Genomic DNA, 13,987 nt, shown 5'->3' with positions numbered 1-13,987 from the left:
GGGGGATTCCGGCAGAGGGAAGGGCAGGGGCAAAGGCCCTGAGGCAGGACCGGGTTATGAGGCAGGCTGCAGTGGCCATGTGAAGAGTAGGAAGGAGATCAGAGGGCTGGGCACAGCCGGCATGTCCAGTCAAGAGCATGGATCTTACTCTCAGTGTGACCGGAAGGCATTGGAGGGTCAAAAGCAGGGGGAGTGATGCCCGATCTTTCTTCTGAAAGGATGGGCCCCGGCTCCTGCTGGAGCTGAGACTGGAGGGGCAGAAGGGACGGGGCGCCACGGGGAGGCTGTTGCAGGGGCCCAGGAGCCAGATCCTGGTGCTGCACAGGGAAGGTCAGAGTGGAGGCCGTGAGAAGTGGATGGATTCAGGCCGTACTCGAAGAGGGGGGAGATTCCGGGGAATGAGAGAAAGGGGAGGGGTCCAAGGGGACACTCACCACCCCCTTGCCTGTACATTTCTGAACACCTGGAAGCAGTATTCAGAAACTTAGCCATCCTCAGAGGCCCTTGGCCTAGGAGGGGCCACCACCAGACTGGGGGCTGCCCTCCCCATCAGCCCCAAGCCTGGGCCCCTGTCTCCAGGGAAGGGGGAAAATTCCATGTGCAGCCCCCCATCTCCACCGCCCACTGCCCCCTGGGGGAAGGGAGAGGGATGGTTGAGAGTCAGCCCCAGGACAGTGGGTGGATCCCAGGCCTGGTGGGTCAAACTCAAAAAGCGATTTTGAGGTCACCACGAAGCACGTCTTGTCCTTGTTTGGATTTTCTTGGAGTTGCCACCCAGATCTAGAGGCCTAAGACCTAGGCCATAAATCCCAGCTCCTCCTTTATCTGGGTCCCCTTTCGGGCCTGATCTCTGGCTTGGCCTCCCAAGGCAGTGGTCAGATGTGAGACTGGGTGCGGCTCAGGACGGCAGTGGGCAGGGGCCCAGCTGGTCTGGTGTGGTTGTATCCACCTGGGAGAAACAAGCTCGGGCGTCTTCCTAGCCAGCTGAGCTCTCCAGGGCCAAGCTGGTGACATTCAGCTCAACAAGGGTGCCAGGTCGTGCTGTGTCCCCTGACCTCTGCCCGGCCCCTGGGGAAGCCCACCAGTAATGGGTCACTGAGCCCAGGCATTCAGGGTCCCCTATCCCAACCCCTCTCTCCATATACAGACTGGACTCCCTCACAGCATGAGTTACAAAGGGGCTCTTCCTCTAGGGGATCCGGACAGATAAGAGCCTGGACCTCTTGCTTCCAGAACCCTTCAGCCCTGGCAGCGTGGAGGTAGACATACCAGGTTCTAACCCAAGCTCTGCCACTCACTTGCTCTGTGACCTTGGGTAAGTTGCTTACTCTCCTTGGGCCTCGGTTTCCTCCTCTGTAAAGTGGGGATGAGGAGCCAGTAATACCTCACTGTCAGGTTCTGTCCGAGGATTAAGACCAGGGCCGCAGATAGCAGGTCCTTCGCTCTTTCTTCCAGAGAAGTTGAGAAAACAGCAAAATGCCAAGAGTCCAAAGGGCAGGCTGGCAGCCCCTGGCTGCCTCTGAGGGCTCCCGGAGGCAGAAAGGGAAACTGAGGCAGCGAGTGCTGGTGGGAGGCTGCTGAGAAGAAGGAGCTGACAGCCACAAGTGAGCAGAGCGGCATCTATTTATTCTGGGGGTCCTGACCCCAGACACCCTCACCTCCCCCGCTGCCATCTCTCTGCTTGTTCCCAGCCTGGGGCCGTCAGGCCAGGGCCCGGGATCCTGAGGAAGGATGCGGCTGTGGGCCAGCTGCTCTGTGCGTGGCAGGAGGAGGAGGCCGGGTCTGGGACCGGAACAGCAGAGGGAGGGTGTGAGGGGCTGGGATGCCCAGGCCCTGGTCCTCCTGCCTCCCCAGCCCAGCCCTCCGACCCCGAGTGTTGGGCCCTGGGGGGCATAGCCCTGGCCCTGCTGAGCAAACCCCGCAGCTGCCTCAGAGGAGCAGGCGGGGCTGTGTGCCCCTTCCCTGGACCTCGCCCTCCCCACCATCTGCCCCAGCCTCGAGCCAGAAGCCACCTTGTTCCCTGAAATGAGGCTGGCACCGCCCCGCAGGCCCACCTGGCTGTGCCCTCAGTGCTGGTCCAGGATGAGGGGCACCTGGGCGCTGTCCACTTGTGGAGGCAGCCGCTCGCCTGTGCGCACGTTGAACATGGGCAGCGTGGACAGCGGCCGGGGCACCTCCCGGCTGGATGCCATCTGCCGCAGCTCCTCTGTGTTCCCGCGGATGGTGCAATGGTGGACCATCTGGATGCTGGGCGCACAGAGCCGGCAGAGTCGTCAGCTCTGGGAGTCAACCCCCCCCCACCGAGGCCCAGGGTGGCCCTGCCTGTCCTCCCCACCTGCTATGTAGGGGGACACTCACACACATGATGCGTGGGGGGAGGACAAACAGGAAGGTCTTTGGTGCCGGCTCAGCGTCCAGTGACTGGCATAGGCTGTGGGTATAGACAGCCTGGATTCAAAGCTGTGTGTCCCTGGCAAGGTACTGAACCACTCTGTGCCTCAGTGTGCTCAACTGTAAAATGGGCATAATACTAGAACCTACCTCCTAGCACTGTGGTGGGAATTAAATGAGAAAAATGTTTAGACAAGTGCTTGGCGCATGCTAAGAGCTCCCGCGATACTCGGCATGAGTAGATACCCACAGTGGATCCATATTTCCAGAGGCCAGCATTTGCTGGGCTTTATATTCCCATGACCCTCTAGGTCCCTTCTAGCACTCAGTCCCCTCCCCTAATACTCTCTCCTACCATTGACCATCCAGTCTTCCCTGTCTCATCCCTGTCTTAGTCTGGCAAACCTCCCCCCCTCCATCTCTTCCCACCTCCTACTTTGGCTCCTGCTGTTTCCAGCCAGACCTCTACGGTCTCATCTTCCTGCTGCTCCCAGCTGGCCTCCCTGGCCTTTGTACCTGGACCTCTCCCACCCGACCCCAGGACTAGCTCTGGACACTGAGTCTTTGCTCTCTGGCTTTATTCCAGACCACAGCTCCCCTGGCTCCGCCCTCAGTGGGCCTGAAATCCCCAGGGCAGTCAGGAAGTCCCTTCTGAGTTCTAGTCTTTCTAGCAGAAGATTTTCTTCTTTCTTCTCAGAAAGCTCAGCCGCATTCTCATTTGAGATCCTCACGAGTTTGCTTTCTGCTGTGGGGGGCAAGCTTCAGTTCATTCTGGGAAGTAGGGTAACACAGTGTAACCAAGCATGAGGACTTGCTTTGGGTTTGAATGTGAGTTCTGCTACTTACTGCCTGTGTGACCTTATGCAAGTCACTTAACTTCTCTGTGCCACTATTTCCTCAATTACAATGCAGTTTTTGTACAAATGAAATGAGTTAATACAGGAAATACTTTGATGTCTCCTGGTCAGCCTCACAGCAAGTGGTAGCTAATATTACAGGGAGCCTGACATGGCTATCAACATCATCAGTGTTATTTTATTATAGTAGGTTCACTGATGTACTTGGCCTCCAGTAATGGGATGTTTCCAAGCCCCTTTACATGAACCCACCCACATTTGTGGGTCCAGCCTGGAGATATTTTCCCGGACTACCTGGTTGCCAGGTGAGACAGATAGCAGGGACTCTTCATTACAAACAATAAGAATTAGTTTCCTTGGGGGGTGCCTGGGTGGCTCAGTTAGTTAAGCGACTGCCTTCAGCTTAGGTCGTGGTCCTGGAGTCCTGGGATCGAGTCCCACATCGGGCTTCCTGCTCCACAGGGAGTCTGCTTCTCCTTCTGACCCTCTCCTCTCTCATGCTCTCTCTCTCTCTCAAATAAATAAATAAAAATCTTAAAAATAAAAAAAGAATTAGTTTCCTTGGGACGCCTGGGTGGCTCATTCGGTTGAGCATCAGACTCTTGATTTCTGCTCAGGTCATCAACTCAGTCAGGGTCCTGAGATTGAGCCCTGAGTGGGGCTCCACGCTCAGCTGGGAGTCTGCTTCTCTCCCTGTTCCTCTGCCCAACCCCCACCCGACCAACTCTCAAAATAAATAAAGTCTTAAAAAAAAAGAGGGCTCCTGGGTGACTCAGTTGGTTAAGTGTGTGACTTCGGCTCAGGTCATGATCCCGGGGTCGTGGGATCGAGTCCCACATCGAGCTCTCTGCTCAGCAAGGAGTCTGCTTCTCCCTCTCCGGCTGCCCCTCCCCCTGCTTGTGCTCGCTCTCTCTCTCGCTCTCAAATAAATAAAGTCTTAAAAAAAAAAGAATTCATTTCCTTAAAGGGGTGGGGGCCCAAGGCAGGGCCTGGGTTGACTTGATCAAATGCGGAGGGGCACCTGACTCACTTAACCCACTTGACTCTGGGTTACTGATCAAATGGGGGAGGAGCAATGATCCCCACCCCTGTCCAAGTCTCAGTTAGTGGATACCAACACCAGCTAGAGCCTGAGAGATTAGATGACAGGTCAGACTTTCTGGCTTCCTGCTGAATGAGCCACACTCCTTGGTGGGGGCGGAGAGCAGGACCAGGTCCTGTCTGGTTGGCGGGAAGAGGTGGAGTCAGCCTCTAAGGCCGGGGGAGGATCAAGATGAGCTCTTGAGACTGGAATTTGGCAAGCAGAGCTGTCCAAAACACAATTTTCCATTCCCAGGCAAGAGGAGGCTGAGGGAGTAAGGAAGCAAGAAGCATGTGGATGCTTAGAGCCAGAGGCAGCCAGGCAGGTAATGCCCTGGCAGGGGAAGGCCCCCTCCCCGCCCCCAGCCCCGCATCTGGGTCTCATTACTCTGGCGACACACACAGGTGGAAAATGTTCTGGGGATGTTTTTCCAGAGCAGGAGCAGAAGGAGCAGAAGCCAGCCCCGCTGCTGCCTTCCCCTACAGCCCTTCCACATCAGCACCTGGGCAGACAAACGAATAGGCAGGCATTCCTACACACACACACACACACACACACACACACACACACACACACACACACACATTCTCCACCACCAACACACAGCCCTTGAGCCCTGTCTCTGACACACAGACCACAGAAAAGGGTCAGGCTGGAGGACCTTCTGACCAGCAAACTCTGATACAGGCAGCAGAATCACAATTTGTGGATAATTTGAAAAATGGTAGACATTGAACAAGAAAAAAAAAAAAGGAATCTGTAGAAATAAGTCCACTCAAAATCCAAACCAACAAGGGCTAATATGGCACACGGTAAGCCTGGTGATTGAGTCAACATTGATGGAGGAAGCAGATTTTCCTGAGAGCTTCCAAGCTCCAAAACTGAGCCAGCAGAACCAGGCTGTGCTCAAAATCACTGGTCAGAAGAGAATTTCCACAATGGCAGAAGGTATAATTGATCAAATTTGGCACAGGCCAAAAAAATTGAGGAATGAAATGTTCCTTGAAAAACTGACATGGAAAATCATTCATCCCGATGGGAAAAAGAATTCTATCAAATAAAAATGAAAATAGGAAAAAAAAAAAAAAGCAAAGGAGAGCCTTTCCATTGCTTTGTGATTAAAGGTGACCCAGGAATCAAATCGACCTGGGCAGAGCAAGGAATTATAGTTTTGTTCACTCTGGAAAATACTTTCCCCATAACAATTCAGAAATGTGGGTATAATTCTGTTGCTAAAAATATTTGTATTCCTCAACCCAATGGGTTGAGATAGGTCAAGATGGTGGGTTTAAAACTGAGGTCTCAGGCGGCACCTGGGTGGCTCAGTCGGTTAAGTGTCTGACCCTCGATTTCAGCTCAGGTCATGAGCTTGGGGTCCTGAGATGGAGCCGCATGTCACACTCCACACTCAGTGCACAGTCAGCTTGTCCCTCTCTCTCCCCTCTCCCCCCCCCCACCGCTTGCTCTCATTCTCTCTCTCAAATAAATAAATAAATAAATAAAATCTTTTTTAAAAACTGGGGTCTCAGAACACCCTGAAATCAGCTGGTCCAGGTGCATACGTTTCTAAACACACATGCACGTGCATGAACACACCACGTGAGTCCACCCATCCACCCACACAGCCTCAGTCCTTCTTCCCAGGGTACCTGGCTTGTCAAATGCCCACACTTATCTGCAACTCCCGTCTGCACCTCCCGGGAGGGAACAATGGGACCACTGTGACCTTCACAGGATTCTGGTGGCCTCACAATGTCCCCCTGAGGTCACCACAGAGGTAATCTTGCCACCCCCTGCCCCTGAGGCACAAGTCTGCTGAGGCCAGCCGTGGGTGATCATCCTTGGTCCTACTTCTGGCCACCCAGGGGGAGGCTGGGGCTGGAGCTCTCCGAGGAAGCCTCTGAGGGAACCAGGACCAGAGACTCGCCTCACCCACCGAAGAGCAGCCCAGTGGAGACTTCCAGCCGCCACCCTGGAGGTCCCTGCACTTGGTTCCCTTCAACCGCCCCAGGGAGAGATGCAGAAAGACACTTTGGCTCCTCCCCCATCTGCACCCTTGGCCTCGAACACTGCCCAGGGTGCAGGCAGGCAGGCCAGCGCCTCTGGGGCCCCTAGCAAGAATGAGAGTGGGCGCCGCGCCAGCCCCAAAACCCGCCGGAAGCCCAGCATATCCAAGGTGATCCTGGGGGTTGTGGTGGACAAGGGCACGCACAACCGCGTGAGTCTAGCCACCCTGAAGAAGGCGGTCACCGCCATGGGCTACAACATGATCCGGAACGCCTGGCGCTTCAAGCGAGCGCTCAAGGGGCTGGTGGACAAGGGCGTTCTCAAGCAGGTGACCGGCAAGGGGGCCTTGGGCTCCTTCCACATGGGCAAGAAGTTTGCCTCCAAGTTCAAGCTCAGGGACCAGAGACAACGCCAGTCGGGGCAGCGCCGGCCTCAGAAGCGCCGGCCTGGGCAGCGCCGGCCTCGGAAGGGCCGGCCTGGGCAGCGCCGGCCTGGGAAGGGCCGGCCTGGGAAGCGCCGACTGCTAATGGGCTCCCGAAGGGGGCACAAGCGGCTAGGCAAGGAGATTCGCAGGGTGGCCAAATGCCGCCACAATTAACGAGGCAGGCCAAGCAAGCAGGCAAGGGTGCCAGGCCCGCCACAGGCTCAGTGCAGTGGGAATAAAAGGAGCCTAAATTATCTCACACCTGCCTCCTGGAATCTTTGGAGCTCAGGGGAGTGGGAGTGGAAGGAAGCTGGGGACAGAGGAGGAGTAAGGCCGTTGGGGGTGGGAACCTGAGCAAAGTAAGAGTGAGATGGATTTGGGGAAAGGGCTGGAGGAATTGAAAGCATCCACAGACATTAGCTAGTTCAATGACCCCGTCATGAGAAACCAGGGCCAGAGAGCATCATGCTGATTGTGGGGCAGAAGCCAGGCTGGAGCCATACCTAATGTCTGACTCAGGGAAGTGTGTGTGTGTGTGCGTGTGTGTGCACGCGTGTGTGTGCGTGTGTGTGTGTGCACGCAGCCTCTTAAGTGGTCTCTCGAACCCTTTCCCCCAGGGTGGCCGCAGGCCCCCACACCTGGCCGGGTCCCCTCCTGTTCCCCATCCCAGGTTGGAGTCCTCCACGGAGACGCAGAAAATGAGAAGGCCGGGTCAGAAGAGGTCAGACCCAGCAACCAGCCAGCCCAGACCAGGAGCTCGGAGGCCAGGCGTGGCCCCCATCAGCTCAGAGTAATCTGGCTTGTCTGTGCTGCTCATGGAGGTTAGGGAGGGGGGTCTAGCTTGGCAGTCTAGGGGTGCTCCCCCCCAGCCCCCCCCAGCTTTCCCCTACTTACTCCGAGGTGGCCAGGTCTCTCTTCAGCCTGTGGAAAATCGAGGGAGGGGGTTAGCTATTATCCACACCCCTCCCTCCTGGTGCCAGGCGAGGCAAGAGGTCCCCACCCCCTTCCTGGCTGAGGACCCCGCTCCCTGAGGAGTCTGTGTCCCCAGGCAGCACAGCACCCCAAAGAGCCCCGTGGGGGTGAGCAGCAGTGCCCTCCCTGCCCATCTGTCCCCCACACTCACCGTCCTTCCCGCCGGCAGCACATGACGTAGGCCAGCCCCAGAGTGAGCAGGAGAGCCACCAGCAGGGGCACCAGGAGGGTGACCAGCGCGTCGGTGAGGAAGTCTCGGGCCGTGGCCTCAGTAGGCGGGCAGAAGAACGGGTCATGCTCCAGGATCCCATCGCCTGGGGTGGGCACCTCATCTGCGGGCTCTGGCACTGACTTATCCACCTGCTCAGAGAGCCCAGGGCTCACTGAGGAGCCGTTGGCTGGACACAGAGACCCCCTGGGGGGACGGGGCAGAGGTGCCCCATACAACCACAGGGTTTCCTCCTGCCTGTCTCCCCCAGCTTGGGTGACCTCTCAGGACAAGCACTGGACTAGGAACCCAGAGAGAAGGACGAGGAGAGGCAGGTCCATACAATGGTTAGAGCGCACCTCTAGGGCCCGACTGCCTGGGTTTGAATCCCGATTCAGACAAGTGCTGTGCTGGATGTCTTCCCTCCAGGTGCCTCCTTTCCCTCACCTGGAATGTCAGAACGCTAATAGTGGACCCTGTTTCTGGGGTGGTGGTGAGGGTAAAGCATGTTGATTGGCTAGAGCCTAGCACACAGCAAGTGCTCGAGGATGTTGATCTGTCCCTGGCTGCACTGTTGGTCAATTCACAGGAACAGAGTACTCCAGGGGTTCCCAACCTGGGGAGTCAGGGTCTCTAGGGACCCCAGATAATTGTGCTCAACATCCCAAAGAGCAGTAGTGAGCATCTTTGGTTTATAACTTGGAGGTGAGAGGTATCTGTTCCTTATTGCAGGCAGATTTGCTAGGTGACACCTTAGAAGGAAGCAGAGCTGTCCTAAAGAGTCCCCTGGTGGGGAAAGGGTTTTTAGAACTCTCCTATTGGAGTGATTGTTCTAGCTGTTGGGTTGTGCGCATCAAGGACTTCTGGACCCTGGGATCCCTTTTCTGGATTATGGACTCTGTCGCCCTCTTGTGGGATGAGGTGGAACTTCAGAGCGCGCAAGCGCGCACGTGTGTGTGTGTGTGTGTGTGTGTGTGTGCGCGCGCGCGCGCGCGCGCTCGCCACCCTGACCATAATCAGAGAAAGAAACAGGATGGGGTGGGAATAGGGCTAGGCAGGAGACTGTGATGGGGGTCATGCCCCATCCCCACACCCGGATCCAGGGTCCCTCCTCACCAGGGACACATTGCACCAGTCAACGCGGAAGTGAGGCGCCAAGGTGTCATAGCAGGACAGAAGTGGAGGCTGACCCTGGGCACAGCGAGCATGGCTGTCGGGAGATGCCACCATCTTCAGGCAGGTGGAGAAGGGTGAGGCAGAGCCCACCTTAATGTAAACCCTGGGCCCAGATAGAAACCACCATTAACATATTGGGGGGGACACTGGGCACTGGAGATTTGGGGTTGCAGGACCACCTTGAGACCTGGGTTATGGTGAAAGTACACAGAACACCCCAGCCTTCCTGGGGGCCTTATACTCCCAGGAATGTCTTTTGATAGCTGGATCTTTTATGTCCTCATGGGGCATCAGGGAGTATAGAGTTCAGGGTAACTAGGGTTTGGGCCCAGGAAGGGCAAGAAGATGAAGGGGTGGCTGGAGGGAAGTGGACGGTGATGTGAGAGATACACATGGTGTGAAGGTGCACAAAGGTGCTCCATGCCCACCCACCCCCCAAGCAGGCCAGCTGCCGCCACCTCCTCCAGGAAGCACTCCGGGGTTGCACACTTACCCTTCCTTGCGACCCTCAATGGGAAGGGGGACGCGGCCCCCACGGTCCAAGGCGGAGGTAATGTTGAGTAGCTGGAGCTCTCCCAGCTCCCAGAGCCCCCCCAAGGCTGTGAGGAAGCGACTGGCAGGGGTTGAGGGCAGCACCTCCTCCACATCATGGCTGCACACCAGGAATTCAGCTTGGTATGGCAGCAGGGGGCCTGGAAATGCCAGGTTGGCACTTGAGGCTCCACACCGAGTCCTGCACGAATCCTTCCCAAGCCTCCCCCCCTCAAGCTCCTCCCCACGCCCCCTCAGACTTCTTTCCTCCCTAACTTCCCATCCCTCACAGCCCCAAATGCCCTTCCCACAGCCTCAACAACTTCCCAAGGCCCCAGAGACTGTCAGTAGAACGGCCAAGAATACAAATCTAGAGCCCTTCCAGGACGCCCTGCTCCTGCTACTCCCAAGTATGCCCTTCACACCCCCCTCCCTCCTTCCAAGAGAAACCCCCAAGACTGGAGTTGGGGGAGGGTGGAGGTGGGGCAGGGGTTAGGCGGGGCTGACGGTACCTTCTGGGTCGCCAATCAACAGCACCAGCGTCTGCCGGGTGGTGTCAAAGCTGTCCCGATTGTAGGCTGTGACCTGGGGTGGGGAGGATGCAGAAGAGAGCTGAGGGATGGGACGAGGGGAGAAACGTGGAGGGGCCTGAGACACCCTCCAATTAGAGGCATCTAAATTATGTAAATGAACATGCACGAATGCCCACATGGGACACAGCCACTGGGGTCCCTGCTTGTACCTCGATGACCTGGCGCCCACGATCTTCGGGGGTGGGGGCACCGTAGAGGAAGCCAGGCTGGTGGGGGCTGCGCTGGGTGTAGCGGAGCCACCGAGGCAGGTCTGGGTGTCCCTGGAGGTGGGCGTGGTAGGTGACAGGGGTGGTGGGGGGCACATCTGGTGGAAGGGAGGACAGGGGATTGGAGAAATGACAGGAGGCTCCACCGGCCCCTGGCCAGGCACCGCCAGCCCGCTGATGGCCTTTAGGCCCCTCTCACCGACATGCTCAGGACGACGCAGGACGGTTTCCCGGTCCAGGGTGTGCACAAAGACGCGGCCCACAAGAGGCTGTAGGGTGGTCTGCTGGGCCTCGGCGTCCCCCAGCCCTGCCAAGAGACCTATGGGGACCCCACCACCCCCAAAACACATGCCTCAGCCTTAATCCTGGACAGGGGAGAAGCTCCTGGTGCCCCTAAGAGAGAGGAGAAGTTGTGGGGGGCTCCCAGGAAAGGACAGGTGGAGGGGTCCTCGCTGTGCCACACAAACTTAGATCAGTGACAAGTCCCAGACCTTTGTTGGGTTTGGATTCATGGGAACCCCCTCCTCCAGGCCTCATGTTAGGCTCCCTTTGAGGGGTCACCCCGGGCAGGGACTGCTGTCTGGCTGAGAAGGGTGTGGGGTGTGTGGGGGTGGTTGCGTGTTATGGGCACTTGTAAAACAGAACCCTTAAGAATGCGGTGTTAGGGGCACCTGGGAGGCTCAGTCGGTTAAGCATCTGACTCTTGATTTCGGTTCAGGTCATGGTCTCAGGGTCTTGAGATCGAGCCCCGGTCGGCTTCTGCCACTCTGGGCATGGAGCTTGCTTAGGATTCTCTCTCTTTCTCTCCCTCTGCACCTCCCCACCCCTAAGGGCACTCTCAGTCGCTCTCCCTGCTTTCTCTCTCTCAAAATAAATAAATAAAAACAAATTTTAAAAAAGAATGCTGAGTGTCTGGGAAGCTTGGAGGGGAGGGGGAGAGTGAAGGAGGAGGTGAGTAGCCATTCTGGGACTCCCTCCCAACTCCCCTAATACACAGGGGGAAAGGGGCCCACAGTAGAAACCAATAGAAGCTGAGCAAATGGGATCCTGAGCCCCAGGGAGAGGACCCGCCCCAGCGGGCCCCCACACCCTCCCAAGGCCAAATTTAGCCTGGGCCTAGAAAGAAGGCAGACCAGCCAGCCCATTAAAGGGCCAACGACACTCCAGGCCTGTGCCAGCCCCACCTCGGCCTAGGACACCCCGCCCTTCAGAGCTCCCCGTCCCCCACATCCCAGAGCCCCGCTCCCAGTCCCATTTCCCTGGACCTCCCCCTGGATACAGCATGAACACCCCAAAGTCCTTCTGGGCCCTGGGCCCAGACCCCTCCCCTGAGGGACCTCTGTCTGTCCACCTCTTCACCCATAAATCCCGTCCCTTTGTCCTGGGCCTCTCCCAGAAGAAGGCCCCAACTTGCCCACAAGAAGAATCCAGATTAGAGCTTCAGCCATGGCTGCCCCAGCCTGCCCGGCCCCTGTGAGTGACAGAGACAGGAGCAGGCGGGAGGAGAGAGGGAGGGAGGGATGACGGGGGAGGTGTCCCAGAGCAGCTGACCCCAGCTTCTGCCAGTGGGTCCCTCCCCATCCCCACCAAGAGCAGGCACTAAATCTGGTGTGAACACTCTCCTCACATGACCGGGTCCCTCCAGTGATCCCCTCCCAGTGGCCAGAGAACGTTCTGTAGACCACCAACCTGACTACCTCAGTCCCCCCTGAAAACACTAAGGGATCCCCTTGCCCTGAGTCCCCAGCTGTTGATGGCTTTCCGACCCTGCCTGGACCTGGCCATCGTGTCCAGAATCCTCTCCTCTCACCTCTGCCAACCACAAACACACACACATGCACGTACACACACGCACACGCACACACACGCACACGCACACACACGCACACACACTACCCCAGGCTTCTGCCCAGCCTCACTCTGCGGCCCAACCCCCACCCAACTGACATGCTCACTAAGTCCTTTGCACAAGCTGTTCCCTCTGCTTGGGGTTCCCTTCCCGCTCTCATCCCACCAGCCAACTGCCACTCACCTGGCAAGACTCAACACAGGCCTCCTCTCCTCCCTGCGGGCTTTCTGTGCTGCCTTCCTCCGCTAGGCCGAGCTGGGTGCCCGCTTGGCCCCTGTGCCCAGCACTGCAGGGCGGGGCGTCTAGAATCTTACTATCTTCCTGTCCCCGGACCTGGCACAGGGCCCGGCACCCTGCAGGTGTAGGGGGGCCTGGGCGACAGCCTCCTTAATGGCACACAGAACAGCTGGGTGCCCATTCACCCAGCCCTCATCCCCAGAGCAGGCACCCCCAGTGTGTACCCCGGGTCTGGGAAGAGAGCGGGCCCTGGACGGGACTAACCAGGGAGAGCCAGGGCTGCAAGCCAACCCAACACAAATCCCACCTTGACCCCTCGCTGGAGACGTGGCCTTGAAAAACTCAACGGCCCTGCCTCGGCTCTGTTCCCACAACTACAGCCTGGCAGGATAGTGCTCACCTCTCGATGTGCTTGTCACGAAGCCACAGCCTCATGAACTCAGCGCGAACTTACAGGCCACCCCCTGTGTGCCGGGCCCAGAGGAAGTGGGGGGGGACAGACACCTGTCCCACGGAGCTCGCACGCGGGCGGGCACTGCCAAACCCCCGCCTGCCACCGTGCGCCGGGCTTTACGTTCACGGACGTACAGTGACTCCTTCCGTCCCTGCAGTTCCCAGGAGTGCTTTCATCCCCATTTTCAGATGAGAAGAGTGAGGCACCAGTGCTTCGTGACCCCCCCCTTCCCCCCCAAAGCCGTACTACCTCCCAACCAGCTGAGGCCAGTCCCTGGCTGCCGGGGCACCCCGCCCCCTCCTTCTTGCCTCAGTCAAGGATCTGGGTCCAGGTGTGAAGGGGGTGGGATGCCCTTCTCTTTGGTGGCTTCTCACTCAGAGCAGGCAGAGGGGACTCTCCCTAGATGTCCTGAGGAGGAAGCGGGGACCCGCAGGTGCCAGGGTTCCAAAATTCCTGGTGTGTGCGTGAGCATCCCTCCTGGGCATCGCCACCTCCCCACCGTACCCAGCACCCCAAACATGGACGCCTGGGACCCGCTCTGGTCGGGCCTGAGGGGCATGATGTTGGCCTGCCAACTGGAATGACCAGGGGCAGGTTACTTAGTCCTCATCTTTTTTTCTCTCTCCCTGCCTGACCTTCCCACCCATCCCTGGAGAGCCACCAAATTCCAGAGTCAGCATCCACTCAGGCTCTCAGACAGGGCAGGGTTTGTCCCAGAATCACCTTGGCGCCTCTCCGCCTTCTCAGAGATGGAGATGGAGGGCATGAGGGAGGAAAATTCTCAAGGCAGAGGGAGAGTCAGAGGGTGCTGAGGGAGCAGGCAGAGCTGCCAGAGTCTGGCTGGCTGCCCAGGCCTCAGCCCCTCAGAGGCTCCATGTGACTCCCCTGCTCTTCTTTGGAGCCCCCCACTCACACCCTCAGCTGTCTTAAGGTAGCAGTGCCCGAACCCAGTGCCACCAGGCCCCCAGAGGCGAGTCTCCTTATGGATCCTTCTTTCCCCC

At 57.9% G+C, this 13,987-nt stretch overlaps 1 protein-coding gene across 2 annotated transcripts; it reads right to left on the bottom strand.

Annotated features, from left to right (window-relative positions):
• Positions 1 to 1,605: 1,605 nt before the first annotated feature.
• Positions 1,606 to 11,974, bottom strand: SGCA (sarcoglycan alpha). 2 transcript variants are annotated; one of them, XM_006740723.3, is made up of 10 exons: positions 11,861 to 11,974; positions 10,646 to 10,765; positions 10,390 to 10,544; positions 10,160 to 10,232; positions 9,610 to 9,808; positions 9,057 to 9,219; positions 7,884 to 8,092; positions 7,655 to 7,681; positions 2,055 to 2,247; positions 1,606 to 1,782 (listed from the first exon to the last, which is right to left on the bottom strand). In XM_006740723.3, the coding sequence occupies exons 1-9, from the start codon at positions 11,892 to 11,894 to the stop codon at positions 2,067 to 2,069; spliced, it is 1,161 nt and encodes a 386-aa protein (XP_006740786.1). In that variant the 5' UTR covers positions 11,895 to 11,974; the 3' UTR covers positions 1,606 to 1,782; positions 2,055 to 2,066. The 2 variants fall into 2 exon arrangements, with proteins under 2 accessions (XP_006740786.1, XP_081661302.1); XM_081805176.1 differs by lacking the exon at positions 11,861 to 11,974 and adding an exon at positions 11,118 to 11,157.
• Positions 11,975 to 13,987: the final 2,013 nt, after the last annotated feature.

This window comes from Leptonychotes weddellii, chromosome 15, assembly GCF_054177405.1.
Source record: "Leptonychotes weddellii isolate Sample4059 chromosome 15, ASM5417740v2, whole genome shotgun sequence".
In the NCBI taxonomy this organism is placed as follows: domain Eukaryota; kingdom Metazoa; phylum Chordata; class Mammalia; order Carnivora; family Phocidae; genus Leptonychotes; species Leptonychotes weddellii.
This window is presented reverse-complemented; position numbering and strand designations above follow the sequence as displayed.

What these genes read in the sequence shown, in the direction of transcription:
- SGCA (XM_006740723.3), bottom strand. Translation starts at nt 11,894, where the DNA reads ATGGCTGAAGCTCTAATCTGGATTCTTCTTGTGG. An exon ending in GTGGGCGCCAGGTCATCGAG is followed by an intron (nt 10,233 to 10,389) that starts GTACAAGCAGGG and finishes TCCCCACCCCAG; the next exon opens with GTCACAGCCTACAATCGGGA. An exon ending in ATTGAGGGTCGCAAGGAAGG is followed by an intron (nt 9,220 to 9,609) that starts GTAAGTGTGCAA and finishes ATCTGGGCCCAG; the next exon opens with GGTTTACATTAAGGTGGGCT.